The sequence below is a fragment of the Macrobrachium nipponense genome, chromosome 5 (assembly GCF_015104395.2).
Source record: "Macrobrachium nipponense isolate FS-2020 chromosome 5, ASM1510439v2, whole genome shotgun sequence".
NCBI classification, from domain to species: domain Eukaryota; kingdom Metazoa; phylum Arthropoda; class Malacostraca; order Decapoda; family Palaemonidae; genus Macrobrachium; species Macrobrachium nipponense.
The window spans coordinates 47,710,136-47,728,476 of NC_061107.1; the positions used below are offsets into that span (position 1 = coordinate 47,710,136).

The 18,341-nt window shown below is 36.3% G+C and overlaps 1 protein-coding gene across 1 annotated transcript in view; it reads left to right on the forward strand.

Moving 5' to 3' along the window:
• Positions 1-18,341, forward strand: part of LOC135215775 (uncharacterized) — a 375,121-nt gene that overhangs the window by 133,581 nt on the left and 223,199 nt on the right. Inside the window, exon 4 of the mRNA XM_064250725.1 lies at positions 2,226-2,347. Within this exon, the coding sequence (XP_064106795.1) occupies positions 2,226-2,347 (122 nt within the window). The remainder of the gene's footprint in view (positions 1-2,225; positions 2,348-18,341) is intronic.

The window sequence follows — 18,341 nt, forward strand, 5'->3', positions numbered from 1 at the left end:
TGAAGCTTCCTTTCAAGACTTTTGCAGCACTTCCTCAATTTCCCGTAGCAATAATCCAGCATCCGATTCTTCCAATCCACAGGAACTGTCTGATTAAAGCCATACCGTCTGTTTCTAAGTGTACGAAACACATCATCTACTTCCACTTTTGAGATGTCAATGTGTTTCTGAAGTATGATGTGTTGAAACGTGTCAAAAGGTCGCTCTGCTAGACGAAGAATTTTCACTAGTAAAATAGAGTTGAGTTGAAGTTTCAGTTTGTGAGCAATAGTAAGAGTATTACAAAAAGATGTCACAAATAGATCAAGGCTCGGAAAATTCATAGAAAAGGCGTAGACGTTGAAACCTAAATACCCAAGGACTTTTGTCGATATGACATGTAAAAGAGTTAGAAAAACATTTTATTTAAATTATGACAAACTTGAATTTTGTAAGCATAACATTCTAAAATTACCCTATGATGAAAAGTTTTTAGAAATTCCTAGAATTTTAAAGCTATTTAACATAAATGTTGTTTTCAGTAATGATAATGTCAAGAGTTTAGTAGTAAAAAATTCTCCTAAAGATCTTCCTGGCTGCATATATGAAATTCCTTGCAAAAAGTGTGATAAAGTCTATTATGGACAAACCGGTAAATCTCTTTCACATCATCTCAAACAGCACCAATATTCTGTGAGAACTGGGCAAATATCGAATGCATTATTCTCACATACGAGAGATTTAGATCATCCTATTAACTGGAGTCAAGCAAGAGCCTTAATCCCATGTAATGACACAGTTAAAAGGAATATCATTGAATCTTGTTTTATCAAGTCAAATAATGGAAATGTTCTAAATTTAGGTCTTGGTTTATTTAAACTTGATGCCTTCATAATGAAAAAAGTTGTAGATAAATAAATGCAACAAAATTAATATATTAAGTTTTTACATATTTTGGACCATACGGATACGTTGTAGTTTCTTTTAGGCTTAAGTCTATGTTTAGGTTTGTGCCTGTGTGATATCCAATAATCCTGGATTATCTCTTTGATCTTTACCTTTTTGACAATTAGCCATCTGGTATTCTTGATCTTATTGTTTACCTGATAACTTTCTTTCTAACTGTATTTCATTCGTTCCTTGACAATGTCTTAGTAAAGACGAAAGTGCTTGGATTTCTGCCTATCATTTTCCTGTGGTATTTGCTTATTAGATAGATTATATATACATATATATACATATGTATATATGTTTGTGTGTATATATATATATATATATATATATATATATATATATATATATATATATATATATATATATATATAATAGATCCCTTACTGAAAAAAGCAAATTTTTAACGAAATACTCATCATTTCACTTACAGATTCCATTTATACTGTGCTTAGACTAGAGGTTAAAACCAGATATCTCTCTCTCTCTCTCTCTCTCTCTCTCCTCTCTCTCTCGTCTCTCTCTCTCTCTCTCTCTCTCTCTGTCATAATGATAAAATAACTTACAATAATTAGTGAGTACACTGTTGCTTTACAAAAAAAAAAAAAAAAAAAATGGTGATAATTGTAGAGTTCCTGCCCAAATAAAAATCTGCAAATTATTGAACGTTCCCCATGGAGAAGTGAATGATATCCTCCACAAAAGTCAACAACAAAGTGGATCACTAAAATTTGAAGCCTGTAAAAGGGGGCCCACTGTATATCTATTATCGGAGATGTCAATTGCATACTTCACTACTCTGGGAACAAATCTGTGTTGTCATGACTCATCCGTGAAACTCAACATTACGTAACAGAGTCAAGTCCATACCGGTAATCATTTGGACTGTTAACTTGTGTGACATTACTCCCCTCCTGAAAGCTAGCCAATCATTGGCGTGCAGTGGGTGGGGCCTAGCTGCAGAAATAATTAGCTTTTGTGGTAATATTTTGATCATGCACCATCTAGATTTGTTCAGGCTAATTACTAAATAGTTCACCCAGACCATTAATGGAATACTCTCTCCTCTGTCAGGGACCTGCTGATATAGTATTGTAGCCCTGTGTGTAATTTTTCTCAAAATTTTGATTTAGATTGTCAAAAATAATCTTCTGGCATTTTATCTGGACGCAAATGATTCTCGCTTAAGAAGTTTTCGTAATTATTGCTGAAATGTAGCTCCTTATTACCTTACCCTTCCCAGCCAACTCATTATTTATATATATATATATATTTATATATAGTATATATTTCAGGAAAGCCTGCTTAAAATCTTCAGTGCACATGGGAAAGTTCTTAGTGTTTACATTGGCAAGCCTCGTAGTGATTTTGCAGCTGCAGATGTAACTTGGGGTATTGTGAAAGTGGAGAGCATGAGGTAAGTTGTAGGCTTTGTGGGTAATTATTTAGTTTTTGCAAGATTTCTATATACATGTCCAGTTGAATTAGTGGCTGGATATCTTGGCATACATTAAAAAACCAGGTATTGTATCAGAAATAAGAAAGTAAATATTCATATTTTTTAAATAGGAAAATACTGTACCTTATAAATTTTAATTGCAAGCAGTTTTTAAGGTAAAAAAAACTTTAAAGTTTAGAATTAACACTAATTAAGAGTGTATTTAAATTTTATTGAGTGACATTTATTATAAGCAATTTTTTCTTGTACTTACCATAAATTGCAGCATACCAATTGACTTTTCAAGCCTCAAAAAGTCTTTTCCAAATCAGGGGTCAACTTATATGACATGGATGAATTGCAAACCTTTATCCTGAGTTGTAAACAAGTGGAACAACATTTCTATTAGCCCAGTGACATACAAGAATTAAATTGTAAAACAAATTACATAGTTTTTGTTCATACTCATAACAAACCTTCAGTCTTGACAATACAGTAATCTTGTAGTGCCAGCTGGAAACCGGTTAAAACAATCAAAGATTGTAAAGCAAGGAATCTTTGGCATCTGGTAACTTTTATACGAGGTGGAAGCTGGTCATTGACCGGGGTTTGGGACCTCGTGACCCGTCAGTCTTTGTTTGACTGCCTTGGAGAGTAGATGTCGGTTTCTTTGTTAGCCCGTGATATATTTGTGCTTTTATTATAGTGAGTGGGCCTGCTTGTCGTTTATCAGGGCTACCAAGAGATCTAGGCTCTGTCAACACGTGTCCGGGGGTTCCAGGGTTTCTATGTTGGGGGTTCCATCTATGTTCAAGGTTTTTGGCATATTCCATTACTGATCCCCATACCACTTGTAGTAATTGCTGTTCCAATTTTATTTACTCTAACCTTTACTTGGAGTGTCGTTCCTGGCGTTGGTTGTAGTAGAAGGCTTTCTACAAAAAGGGGGAGCACCATAGAGCATCTACTTGTCCTTCTTGGAAAGGTTTCTCGCCTCCCTTACTGTACAGTTTGGTATCCCCTTCATCCAGAAATTTTCCCTCTGCTACTTTTGATGGTTGTCTCCTTTCTTCTCTTCTATTAATTCGTCTTTGGAAGTATTGGGAGTTGCGCAGGATGATTTTGTGTATGATGTGGCCCCCTCTCTTGTGGGAGGTAATCCTCTCTCTCTCTCTCTCTCTCTCTCTCTCTCTCTCTCTCTCTCTCTCTCTCTCTCTCGGGGGGGGAGGCGACTCCATCATCTTCCTTTGTTTCAGTTACGGAATTGCACAAGATGGCGGCTGTTTGGGCCTCCCTAGGCCTGTGAATTTCAAAATCCTTGGATGGCATAGTATTGTCGCATTTCATGTCTGCTCTCCATCTCCTCCTCCGAGTTCGCCATAAGGATGATAAGGCTCTGATTAAGAGGTCGAAGGTGCCAAATACTAGGTCACTGATCCTGCACCTTTTAGAAGTTCTCTCCCAGAGGCTGTTGCTTCTCCTGTTCTGCCTCCCAACGAATGTGTTCTTAGTGAGTGTACCTAAATTCCAAATGGCATTTGTATTGTTTTATATTTTGTTAAATTAGCATGGTCGCTGGAAGGCAGTTGGCTTAGTTTTCAAGTATTTAACTGCCCCCTTGGTTGTTATCAGCTCATTGTTTCCAGTGGCTGTTCTGGTTTTGACCTAACCAGCCACCAATACTTTTGATTTCTTCCTGAGGTTGGCGGAAATGTAAGTCAGTTACGAAGGAGCTTTCTATCGCAAGGGGTCTTAAAACTCTGATACTCTGAGCTCCAATTCCTATTATAAGGATACACAACTATTCCTATGATGTGACGACAAGCCCTATTGACATGTGATCTCCGTTTAACCCTACCCAGGAAGAAGCTCTCCTTCATCACAGTGCCTCTCTCTACATGTGCACCTTCATCCCAGGATGATATCATTGGGTCTGTAAAACTCGGGGCTTGGTTATCTTTTTATGTCGGTCTGAAATCATTTGGAGGGATAATGCTATCCCATATTAAAATATCTTCCAATTACCATTAATTAATTTTCAGTATTATAATTTAAGTTTTATCTTTTTCATACCATGCATATTTGTAATACGTATTACAAATATGCAAGATATGAAAAACATTCAAAACTTAAATTATAATACTGAAAATTAAGTAATGGTAATTGGAAGGTATTTCAATATGGGATAGCATTATCCCTCCAAATAATTTTAGATCGACATAAAAAAATAACTAACCCCGCGTTTTACAGACCCACTGATATCATCCTGTGATGAATGTGTAATGTTTTCTGCCGTTTGTTAACCCTCTTGTGCCGATTGGACGTATTAAACGTTGAGTCAAAATGTCTCCCGTATGCCGATTGGACGTATTATACGTCTACTCAAAAAAAAATTTTTTTTAAATTCGCTGAAAAATACTTATAGGCCTACCAGCCGAAAACTTTTGAATCACGCGCCTTGGGGGATGCTGGGAGTTCTCGGATCAAGGCTTTGTTTTGTTTACAATCGTTACGCAGGCGCGCAAGCGCAAATTTCTTTCTTATCACACTAAAAAGTATCAGTGACACATCTCAAAAATTATTTCGTCACTTTGACATAATTTTTGCACCGTTTTAAATGATCTTTTACATGAAGTATTATATATGAAAATGTGCACAATTTCATGTAGAATACAACAAAAAATACTCATGATTGTAGCTTTTATCAGTTTTGAAATATTTTCATATTAATAACGATAAGTGCCAAAATTTCAATCTTCGGTCAACTTTGACTCTACCGAAATGGTCATAAAACGAAATTGTAAGTTAAATCTCTTATATTCTAGTAATATTCAATCATTTGCCTTCATTTTGAAACAAATTGGACGTCTCTAGCACAATATTTCAATTTATGGTGAATTTATGAAAAAACTTTTTCCTTACGTCCGCGCGGTAACTCTTCCGGTAAATTTTTTTCGTGCAATTGTCCTAATGTTTGCACCATTTTAAGTTTGCCGTTACATAAAGTTTTATATATGGAAATGTGCACAATTTCATGCACAATACAACTTAAAACAACAAATGGTTGTACCTTTTATCAGTTTTGAAGTGTTTTTATATAAATAACGATAAGTGCAAAAATTTCAACCTTCGGTCAACTTTGACTACCGAAATGGTAGAAAAACGCAATTGTAAGCTAAAACACTTATATTCTAGTAATATTCAATCATTTACCTTAATTTGTCAACGAATTGGAAGTCTCTAGCACAATATTTTGATTTATGGTGAATTTATGGAAGGGAAAAAAAAATTTTTTTTCCTTACGTCCGCGCGGTAACTCTTCCGAAAAAAATCAAAAAATTTTTCTTGCGATTGTCGAAATGTTTGCACCATTTAAAAGTAGCTGTTACATAAAGTTTTATATATGAAAATGTGTGCAATTTCATGTAGAATACAACTATAAATGATTGAAGGTTGTAGCTTTTCTCATTTTTGAAATATTTGCATATAAATCACGATAAATAGAAAAAAAAAAATACGTTCGGTCAACTTTGACTCTACCGAAATAGTCGAAAAACGCAATTGTAAGCTAAAACTCTTACAATCTAGTAATATACAGTCATTTATCTTCATTTTGAAACAAATTCGAAGTGTCTAGCACAATATTTAGATTTATGGTGAATTTAAAAAAAAAAACTTTCCCTCTGCGCGCCGATTCGCGGCCGCAAATCTCTGAAATGTGTACGTCTCATTCTCCTAATATTTGCTCCTTTTCATATTAGGCGTTTTGTAGAGTTTCATCTATGAAAATTTGCGCAAATTAATGAAGAATACAAACAAAAAATGTGAAGGTTGTAGCTTTTCTCATTTTTGCAATATTTGCATATATATATATATATAATTTCAACATTCGGTCAACTTTAACTCGTCCGAAATGGTCGAAAACTGCAATTCTAAGCTAAAACTCTTACAGTATCGTAATATTCAATATTTTTCTTCATTTTGAAACAAATTGGAAGTCTCTAGAACAATATTTAGATTTATGGTGAATTTCTGAAAAAAACATTTTTTTACGTCTGCGCATTACGAATTCATGCATAATTTTGTGATAATATTTTTTCTGTGTTGCTTTGATCGTTTTACAATGTGTTATATATAAAAATGATCGAAATTTAGTGTACAATACAACGATAAAAAAGTAACTCGTTAGCTTTAACCGTTTTTCGCACAGCTCGTTTTGAATACAATTATGTATGAATTTTTTTTTGTCGCTACCATGTATCACATTATTTATGTATGATAATGATATTTTTTTCATTTCTGATGGTTGCATACTAAACTTCAGGCAATAAAAAAAAAAGGAGCCAAAAATGAACTCTTAATCTTGAGAACTAAACGCGCTGTGTTTTTTTTAATAGATTTTTTTTTCCGCTTCCGCGCTCACTCCAAACCCGCCTTGGCATATGGGAGACGTTTTGGTTTTTAGGGCTTCTGCGTAAGAGGGTTAATGTGCTTCGTAAAGTTTAGTGTTAATGTTTTCTGCCATTTTTTAATGTGTTTTGTAAAGTTATTGTTCATGTTTTCTGCCGTTTGTCCTTCCCCTCTGTCGCCACTTTCAGACATCACCTCACTCGAAAGGTAAGGTTCCACATTTTACTACATACGTACATACATGCACACAGTATTTCTTGTACCCTGTACACTAATACACTTTATTTACAGGTACAGTAATGGTTAGGTTTAGTATTGAAAGATCCAAATTGATGTATTTCATTGTTTATTAGTCAATTTAGTTTTATTATAAAATTTACTGTGGTGTTTTTGTGGGGCTTGGAATGAATTATGCTATTTACATGTAAAACGCAGTTCTAGATAGTAGTGCCCCAGGTTACGAAATTAATCCGTTCTGAAGCAGCCTTAGTAACCTGATTTTTCATGCATAATTTTGTGATAATATTTTTTCTGTGTTGCTTTTATTGTTTTACAATGTATTATATATCAAAATGATTGCAATTTAGTGTACAATACAACGAAAAAAAACTTAACTCGTTAGCTTTGACCGTTTTTTGCACAGCGTAATTTGAATACAATTATCTATGATTTTTTTTTCACTACCATATATCGCATTATTTACATATGATAATGATATTATTTTTCATTTCTGATGGTTACATACTAAACTCCAGGCAGTGACAAAAAAATGAGCCAAAAATTAACTCTTAATCTTCAAAACTAAGCGCGCTGTGATTTTTTGAAAAAATTATTTTTTCCGGTTCCGCGCTCGCTCCAAACCGGCGCCGGCATACGGGAGAGGTTTTGATTTTTAGGGCTTCGGCGTAAGAGGGTTAATTTAGTTACTGAATTTATAACATTTTTATTTGCTTTTATTGTTACAAGAAAATCATTGAACTAAACTGTGTATACCTTACTAGGATTTGTTGTCTTTCACATTTCAGTACTGGTGTATGATTGTGAACAAGCTGTGCAAAGCATATACTGATAAAGTTAAAGATGTCCTCTACAGAGTTTGAGTGTCTTTTGGGTTATGTTATTCTTGCTTATCGGTATAGATCAGGTGTAGTGGGCCCCAGCCTTGGGGTCTGTGGTACATCTCTATATTCCACTAGCCTTAAATCCAAGGGCTTATTTCAAGGAGTTTACCGCTCCTTTGAGGGCAGGAATCTGCACCTCATTTGTACTTGGGCGACTTGGTATTACCAGATATTTTCTCAGGTTTTTCTTTGTGAGTTCTGTTGCCCCTACCACCACAGGTATTATTCCTATTTCCTTCTGTTCCCATATGCTTTTCAGGTCATTCTTTAGGTCTTGATATTTTGTTATTTTATGCCTTTCAGCTGTAGTGAGTCCAAAATCACTGGGTATTCTGCAGATTCAAAACCTTGTGACACGTTTGATTCAACAGATCATATAACCGAAGATGCTTGGAATAAATTGAAATCCATTCACTGGGAACTGGAACCCTATGGTGAAGAAATGCACATTAACTGTTGAACTGATATATCAAGCTCAGATAAACTAACCAGTTCCTTTTGAGTGAAGAGATAACTGAACAAGGAGTGGGAAAACTTCTTCCTGCTGTTCAAGTTCAGTTATCTGTGGAGGCCAGGGGACTGCTGCAATTTGTGTGATCTCAGCTCTCAACCTGTTTGCTACATTGTCTATGAGTTCCTCATTGCTAATCTCCATTGACATGATAGCAGCCTCAATGTATGAGCCCACCACCACTGCTATCATGTACAACTTCACTCTACTTCTTCAGAGAATGACTGTAAAACCCTACTCCAGTTCCAAATTCTCTAATTAGGATATCTTTTATGTAGCTTGATTTAATCCCTGACGAAGGTAAGCCATAGGTTCCTTGATGCCTTGATAATCTTTGATTAATCCCTGAAGTGTCCTGATCTCATGGTCAACAAAAATAGCCTGATGAACCTGATCTATGAAAATTATTTGTCATAACAAAAAGTCACTTTCTGCAGGAGAGGGGTCTTCAGTTTACTAGAGATATATGATACAGAGTTATGTACTTGAGCCAGCACTTATGAAACTTCATCTTTGCTGCAAATGGGTCAGTGATTAAGTTAATGAGGCAGTTGATTTGTCCCTCCTGGCATCATCTTTCAATGCTATGGTGTGGCTTTTAAAGACATTCCATGCAGGCTAATAAGATATGAGAAGCTACACTCCTGTTCGCTCAGGATGCTTGGTAGTCTTCCGGTTTCATGCACCAGACACATATTTTTGTTATTTACCACTCCAACACCCGAATGCAGATGCTTTGGTACGGATGAGGATATATGCTGTTCTTGCTGACTTGAGGTTAACCCTAAATGAACAGATTGATCCTCGGGAGTGATGATAACAGGTTTGGGGTGGTGGACAGATTGATCCTGTAATTAAACAATATTATGTGCCATCGATTTGGAAAGAATCAGGCAGAAAAGAGGTGCCAATACTTTTATAGCCCTTAAATTCACTTATGGAAACTATTATGCTGACTAAGATCACGAGTGTGGGCGTCTCAGGATTTCAGTAGTGCTTGTGACTTGAAGGGGGAATGTTCTGCAAACTCTCACGTGATGTCTTTATGCAAATTTGCTCGTAAGTATTCCAAGGGGTTGCTGTTATTTTTTTCTCATCTTTTACAAAAGAAACTTTTACAAAAGAAAATTGCAGAGAAATATTAGAAAACATGTAAAAGTTAAAAAATTTACTTAATCTTCATTCTCTAAATTTACATAGATATTTTTCAACAAGTATGTCAAAAATTTGTTACTGCTTTTATTTCTCATCTGTTTTGATATTGTGTGAACAGTATAGTTTTACTAAATAAAGTAAATTTATTTATTAGAAAAAATAATTTAGTAAAATTTACAATTTTCTGGTAAGAGGCTCCACAAGAGGTTGTAAATAGTAATTTTCAACTTCTCGTGAAAGGTATGGAAATTTTTGTAGAATTTTTTTCTTTATGTACATTTGCATATCTTTCTCTTTCCATTGATTGTTTTTTTCAAAAATTTCCCAACCTCAAAGTTTACCCCGATTGAGGAGCTGCATATCAATATATTTACCCGTTCAGTAAGGGTTAATTCTCTCACATTTCTGTTGTCTCGTCTTTGATCTTGTTGGTTTATCTGAGCTTGATTATTCAGTTCAACATTTAATGTGTACATGTTTAACATAGGGTCCCAGTTCCCAGTGAACTTTATCAAACACATTCCCAAATCTATCAAGACCATTCCAGTTCAAAGCTTTGGATTTCAGTTTATTCCAAGTGTCTTCAGTTATATGATCTGTTGAATCTGACGTGTCACAAGGTTTTCCACACTGCAGAAGGCACTCAAACTCTGTAGAGGACATCTTTTACCTTGTCAGTATGTGCATGTTCACAATCATACACCAGTACTAAAATGTGAAAGAAAACAACTCTTAGTAAGGTGTACAGAGTTTAGATCAATGATTTTCTTGTAACAATAAAAGCAAATAAAAATGTTACAAATTCAGTAACTAAATCAAGCATGTAACTAAATTCATTTACCTCTTTTCAATTTAGGTGTAAAAGCAATTGACCAGTGGGTGCATGCACAATAACAATGTCCTAACATTCAAAAGTATCTGGGGAAAAAATGGTAAGTATTATGCAAAATATGTTGGTGCAAGGACAATGCTTTTACTATATTTTTAGTGCATCTCATCATCAATCTGCGTTGTTTCTTTACCCATTCTTTAGAGTATTTTACCCCCTTTCTTTTGATGTATATGTCAGGAATCTGTTCCCTCTGTAATATTATTCATGTACTATTTTCGTCTGTAAAGAAACACATTCACAGCAGGGGCCCTATTCCTTTTTGTTTGTTTGTTTGTGCGTGTGTGACAGACACTACATTTCCATCTTAACCTGTCTGTCAACCCAGTTTGTCTGTAATAAATTATCAGTACCCAGCTACCTGTCTTACTCTCTGGTCCTCACAACTGGTGACCTCCCAGAATCGGTGACACAGCGGTTTAGGCCCAGTCTTTGACTAATTACAGCTGCTCACCTTCAGAGAACCTTTAGTGGACTCAATACAGCACCACAATTTAGGTCTCTGAAAACTCCATTCTGAGGACGACACCAGAGGCAATAACGGACTCATTGCGGCACAGTTTCCCAGCGTGTTTTGGTGTTTTTCGAGGACGGAGCTGGGTGCTGGTCAGCCAACACAAAAACCAGGCGGTGGTCCAGAAACATCCTTCTGACATCGTTGCCCGTAGTCCTCCCCGGCCCACCGACACTGCTGCCACACCTGTGAGCCTCCTCTGCCTACTGACGCCCCTACCTGTGAGTTTCCTCGACCTGCTGATGCTGCTGCCTCACCTGTGGTTCTGCGCTGCCTGCTGGACGCCGCTGCCACGCCTGGGAACTTCCTCAGCCCAATCTTCGCCGCCACCATACCTGGGGGTCCCCATGGCCTCTCCCACGCTGCCACCGCACACAATGCAGCTCCCTCCACAGTTTTGGTTGCCCACAGTCGACAGTAGAACCCGCAGGCAACCGCCAGGGTAGGCATCCTGTCAGCCAGCAACGCTGAAGGACTTGACATTCAACGACACCCCACAAGTGTCACAAGGACACTGGTTTGCCTCCTGCCTCTTAAGATATTTTTTTATCCAATAATTATTCCTAAATCATTGCTTTGGGGGGGGGGTAGGGGGAGTATTTGTAAGGACAGCGCTTTTTCTATATTTTTATTGCATCTCATTATCAAGCTGTGTTGTTCCTTTACTCATTCTGTAGAGCATTTTACGCCCTTTTGATTTATATATGTTGGGATTCCATTCCCTCTATGTGATATTATTCATGTATTTTTATCTGTGAAGAAACACGTTCACAGAGGGGTCTGGTCCCTTTTTGTTTGTTTGTCCATGCGCCCGTGACGGACACTACGTTTCCATCCGCACCTGTCTATGTCAACCCAGTTTGTCTGTAGTAAATTATCAGTACCCAACTACCTGTCTTACTCTCTGGTCCTCACATTGGTATCTTGCATTTATATGCACTATACCTTTAAAAAATTATCACAAAGGAGGACCTGTAATCACAAAATTTAACAGAAATGGATTCCTTGCCCAAAAATTATCAGAAAAAGAGGCATTGATAAGGTCTAGAACATTTGTGGGAAATATTATTTTATCTAGTAGGTCAAATCTGCCATTTTGGATTTCTTGCTCTCCTGACGTGTAAACTTGAGTTTTAGCCCCTACTATAATGCAAAATTTCATACCCTTTCAGGGATATCATAAATTACTACTATGTACGTGAACTTCAGTTTGGACTGTTAGTATATATATACTACTTGGATTTTCCAAGGTATGCAACTTGCCAAGTGTTATACATGCGGCACATACTGATAATTACATTTAATTTATGCATACAATAACTAGGCATTTGGTAATTTTTGAAGGTTTTTGAAAGTGGCTGAATTACTGCAGTTTCCCTCTCACTTCACATTATCACCTTTGTGTATTTAAAGTCGCATCTGCACCTAGATAACCGAGAACAGTTTGCAAATACAATGAATTACATCATTTTTGTAACATTTTAATTAACCTTATAGAAAAAACAGTGTATCTGATTAAAATTCAGTGCAGTGGGTGTCATGAGGGAGTGGACGGTTGCAGATGTGTGACAGTTTGGGTCAGTGGACATGTTTCTTGGCCTAGTAGGGCTTCTTCGCCTATGCATGATGGCAAGACCAGCCTTTCTCTTGTGTCCAAGAAGCCTAGGTTTTCAGGTTCTTGTTCCCCAAGGAGTTCCCACTTGCATTGTTCACCTTCCATAGTTTGGGACCATATTTGTACTTGTAGTGCCCTGTTGCCTCCTCCACAACATTCTCTTGTGCTTCATTCTTTATCTCTCATCCATGTACGTGGTTCAGCTCAAGGTCGTGTATGTGATTCATTGTTTGACTATGTTTCTGAGGCCTATTTCTCTTGATCTCATTTGTGAGTTCTTGGGGGTAGGACACAGACACAGTCTTCTATGACCCCTACAGTCATAGAGGTCTCACTCATTCCGAGGCAGGATACTAGATCTTCGTTTAAGCTTCCTTGTTCTAGGCACGCTCAATCAATTTTGCAGCACATTAATGCTTTGGTCTCAGGTTGGGATAGCTCTCTGCTCTCTTAATAGGTTATCTAAGCTTCTCCCCCCTCCTCTTGTGTGGCATAGGAAATATTATTCTACTAATGTAGTTCAACTGATGCCTTGTCACCTTAATTCAGACGTGATCATCTAAGGGCTGAGGGCCTTTAGTTCACTTCTCAAGAGGCCTCTACTGTGGAATCTACTGCTTCTGTCTTCCAGACTGTGTCGTGGCTGGACTTATAGTCTACTGCGGTGGCAAGGATAGCATTGTCTCTCTGACAGAGGTTCCATCAGCTTGCCCTCCTTTATCAGGTTGCTGCAGTCTGATGCTAAGGCCATATCTTACCTGGCCCACTTCAGTGCTAATTTGTGGGCCAACTTGCTCCTGGTTAGGAGATATGCGACCTTGTCAAAGGTGGCAGGGTCGGTGAATTCCGAGTCATAGTCTCTTTGTAATGGGGACCTACTGGAGTTGCAGCTTCTTTTTCTGAGAAGATGCGATATTCCAGCAGCGAGCTGATACCAAAGATAGACTGGTTCAGCAGGTAGTCTTAAAGTCGGAAGCTTGCTCTCGCCCTTCACAACCACCTCCAAGGTAGAGCAGGCGGTCTCATCCAAGGAAGTTGGCCAAGCATTCGGCATCTGGAAGGGCTCCCTAGTCTACTGCTCCATCAAAGTGTAAGCAACAGCAGTGCCCCTTTCAGCTTTGCCCCACAAGCCAGGAAGGAGCAGTGGGTCGTCTATTGAGAGGACGCCACTCCCATCCTGTTACCACGAGTGGGTGGATGCCTGGCAGGCATTGTGCTAAATGGCAATTCCATGGTATCTGCTACCTTTTGACTTTACCCCCCCTCTCTCAGAGGAAAACAGAAGAGAGGAAAACAAAACTGAAATGACAGAAAAGAAATAATGAAAACAAAGAACAAGACAAGCGTATGGATGCAGAGATACTCATAGTTAATACATATGAGGCAATCAAGCAGCATAACTACGAAGAAATGAATTATGACATGACAACACAAAATAAAACTGAAGAGGGTTAACCCAGATTGCATACTGATGGGAATTGCAGATTCGGCAAAAGATGTTACTACAAACATCCCTAGGTATGTCACAACTATGAAATCTATGGTAAATGTGCATACCTAGAGATGGCTATGAGGATGAATGCAGAGATCTACATCCAAAAATATGCAAAAACCTAAAAGAAGGAAAAGGATGGAAGTTCGACAAAAATTTAAATATATGCACCCTGTAGCCATGAATCAAAATTAATTAGATAATCAATTAAATAATAAAATCCAAAATATAAAAGAAACAAATAAAGAAAAGAACAAAGAACATGGGGTGAAGGAAAAAAGCAAGCCATCACCCCGATATGGAGTGTCGGCAAAGAATTTCCAAGCATCAGCTCCAAGATGAAGCTCAAGAGATAAATTTGTATATACGATGCTAGGGGATGGTGCAGATACGGATAAAATTGCAGATTCGGACACAAAATGAATAATTATGATGAAGGAAGATCAAATATTTTGGAATAGTTGGATTTTTTAATGTCAGAATTTCTGGAAATGAAGAAAAGAACAACATACCAGAACAGAAAAGAGACATGGGAAAATCATTATTATTACCCATCTTAAATGAAGGAGATAACATGCAAACCATCATAGTGATGAATGCACAGAGTTTAATTACGAGTAACTCAAAAAGAAAAATAGGGTTCTTAGAAGAACTAACCCGAATTGAAAAGAAAATAGATATAATGAATATTAGTGAAACCTGGTATTCCCAAGAGACTGGTAATGCAAATAAAAGGGTTCCAAACTTATAGATCAGATAGAAAAAATAGGAATCAAAGGGGAACTGCGAGATATGGGAAAGACAAAAAACAAGGAAAAATATATGAGAAATATAGTAACTCAGAATGTGAACTGATAGCGGTAGAATTTGAATCTGAAAAATTAATGAATATAGTAATATATAGACCCCTTAATACTAAGGAGTTTGACACAATAATAGAAAAATTGGATATGTAGAAATCACAAGGACTGGACTATTCTCCTATCCGGAGAATTTAACTATCCTTTCATAGACTGGAAAGAACGAATAGGAGATTGCGGTTGTATTTATACATATAAAAAAAAGAGTAATAGTAGTGCAGAAGATAAGAGGCAATTCGAAAAGCTATTAGATATGCTACTAGAATACAACATTCAACAAATAAATCACCTGCCAACAAGAAAGGAAAATACTTTAGACCTAGTATTTGTGAAAGATGTGAATTATGTTAAAGAAATAATAGTTTATAATGCAAGTATTTCAGACCATAATATCATAGAATTAACAGTCCATTCTAAAGCCAGTGAAAACAGAGATAAGCAAGAAATGAAAAGTGGGAAGGAATACAGCTAACGTAAGTTCAGTGTTTAAAATAAATATATTTAAACTTATATGTATTTACAGTAGTACCTCGAGATACGAAATTAAATCCGTTCCGAGGCGCCCTTCGTATTATGAGGTTTTCGTATCTTGGACCATATTTTACATGTAAATGGCTAATCTGTTCCAAGACCTCCAAAAAACCCAGTAAAATTATATTTCCAGGCCTACAACACGTTCTAGGGTTTCGACGCCGATCCGATGGAAGAATATGACTCCAAAAAGGCAAAATATGTACATATTGAGTAATATTCAACTGCATGAAATGTTCACCCCATTTTTTTTACTGCATATATTAGGACTTTAGCATATGTCCCCTTAGCAATAAGCCTAACCTATGTTAGCGGTTGCTACTGTAGCCTAGTCTATGATTCTGACATCTAAACCTAAGAAGCTAAAAGCTTAGAATATGCTAATAAAATGTATAAATAATCGTATGTACTCATTTCAAATAATTATTAATTAATCATTAACTGTAATACACAAACAAACAAACAAACAAAAAAACCTTCCAATCGATTGTTTACATTCAGCTCTTACGAGTTCCGAACTAACGCCAAGCAATCACTTTTCTTAGGACACAGTAAGCCATAAATTTTCATTAGTATCTCTCTTCGACTAATGAAACTACCAAACAGTATAATAACCATTCATTTCTATTCTTTATTCTATCTTTACCTAATGGAGATATCGAGTTACTGACACCTATAACGAAACATAAAAGTAACGTAATATTTAAACAGAAGAAGAATTCTAAAAAATACGTATTTGTTGGCTTCGATGATAGCAGTCTGATTTATTTTATATTTTATGATATGTAATTCACAATTTTTTTTATTAAATTTATTGCATGTACTCATTTTAAATAATTATTAAGTAACCATTAACTATAATAAACAAACAAAAAAAAGCTCCTAAACTTCTGTTTACATCCAGCACTTACGAGTAATGTTCAACCCCATTTTTACTGCATATATTAGGACTTTAGCATATGTCCCTTAGCAATAAGCCTAACCTATGTTAGCGGTTGCTACTGTAGCCTAGTCTATGATTCTGACATCTAAACCTAAGAAGCTAAAAGCTTAGAATATGCCAATAAAATGTATAAATAATCAGTATGTAGTCATTTCAAATAATTATTAATTAATCATTAACTGTAAAATACAAACAAACAAACAAAAAAAAACCTTCCAATCGATTGTTTACATTCAGCTCTTACGAGTTCCGAACGAACGCCAAGCAATCACTTTTCTTAGGACACAGTAAGCCATAAATTTTCATTAGTATCTCTCTTCAACTAATGAAACTACCAAACAGTATAATAACCATTCATTTCTATTCTTTATTCTATCTTTACCTAATGTTTTTATTTTTTTAAATGTATTGCATGAATAAGTTTTTCAATTTACAGCATCCTTTTACCAATAGAATACTTAAAGCACAAGGGGTAGGTGCTGACCAATAGAAGAGCAGGACCTTACGGGGTGACTAGCATCAGGAACCAATGGGAGAGCGGGAGGATGGTGGCGAGTGGCGAGTTTACTCAGTTGGCGGCGCAGGAGTTTTAAAATTGTTCTCGGTGGTCCGGATGAATCTTGGGACTTTACAGCAACAACCTTTCGTATCTTGAAAACTTTTCTTATGTAGAGCTGTAAAATTTTTCGTATTTGCTTTCGTATCTCGAGTTTTTCGTAAGTTGAGCCTTTCGTATGTCGAGGTACCACTGTACTTTTGAATGTATAATATACTGTATAAAAGAAAACTGGTCTATTTCCATCTGATTGTTGACCGAACGCCATAGGCTACCTAGGTAACTATGCAAGTAGACTGCAGTGTAGTGGGTAGGCACAAAATGTGTTGCTAACATAATAAAACATTGAAAAGCATGTCTAATTATTACAGGGAATTAATAAACTATTAAAATTAAACCCAATTTATATTTGTTATCAAGAATTTACGAAAAATTGCGTACATTAAGTCAGCAGGATGTGGCATGAAAGGGTGTACCATAGCGCAGCCCTGGTGGCTGATAGCGGGACTATGGTAGTAAACAAACCATATTGTCGATATAATCTATAAACATTTACGTTCAGTATTACAATCGACTGTAATACTGTATACAAAATCACTTTAAAACTATCTTTTAGCTAAATGTTATGATATAATGGTTTTACTAACGGTTTTGTTTCCATAAAATATCCTTATTAAACAGGACCGTCTTCTACGATGGCAATTTTTTTTCTAATATCAGGGTTGGTTTCAAGGTTATTGGACTAAGAAAAATAATTATGGTACATGGTAAATTTATACACGTATAAGTAAAAGAATCTTCTTAATTTCTATAATTACTATACCTTTACGTTAAGGACCAGCATCTCTTGAGTTTAATATCAGGCTAACCTCTTGAATGCTCGCACGTTGCATATGTAAACTGGTGTCATTACCAAATCTCGTACGTAAACATTGACGTATTTTTATTGTAGACACAAAAGAATAGTCATAATTTCTGTAACTACTACGTATACCCTAGCGGCTTCTCTGATTTAAACTAAGGCTAACCTCTTCTTCACCAGCAAGCTTAACAAAGCTTAAAGATTGCGTTTGCTACCGAACCACACACGTTACATGGTTTCACTACCAAATCTCGCGTAAACATAGACGTATTTTTACAGTAGACATAAAAGAAGAGTAATAATTTCTGTAATTACTACGTATACCATAGCGGCTTCTCTGAATTTAAACTAAGGCTAACCTCTTCTTTACCAGCAAGCTTAATAAAGCTTAAAGATTGCGTTGCTACCGAACCGCACACGTTACATATGTAACATTGGTTTCACTACCAAATCTCACACGTAAACATTGACTTATTTTTACAGTAGACATAAAAGAATATCTTAATTTCCACAA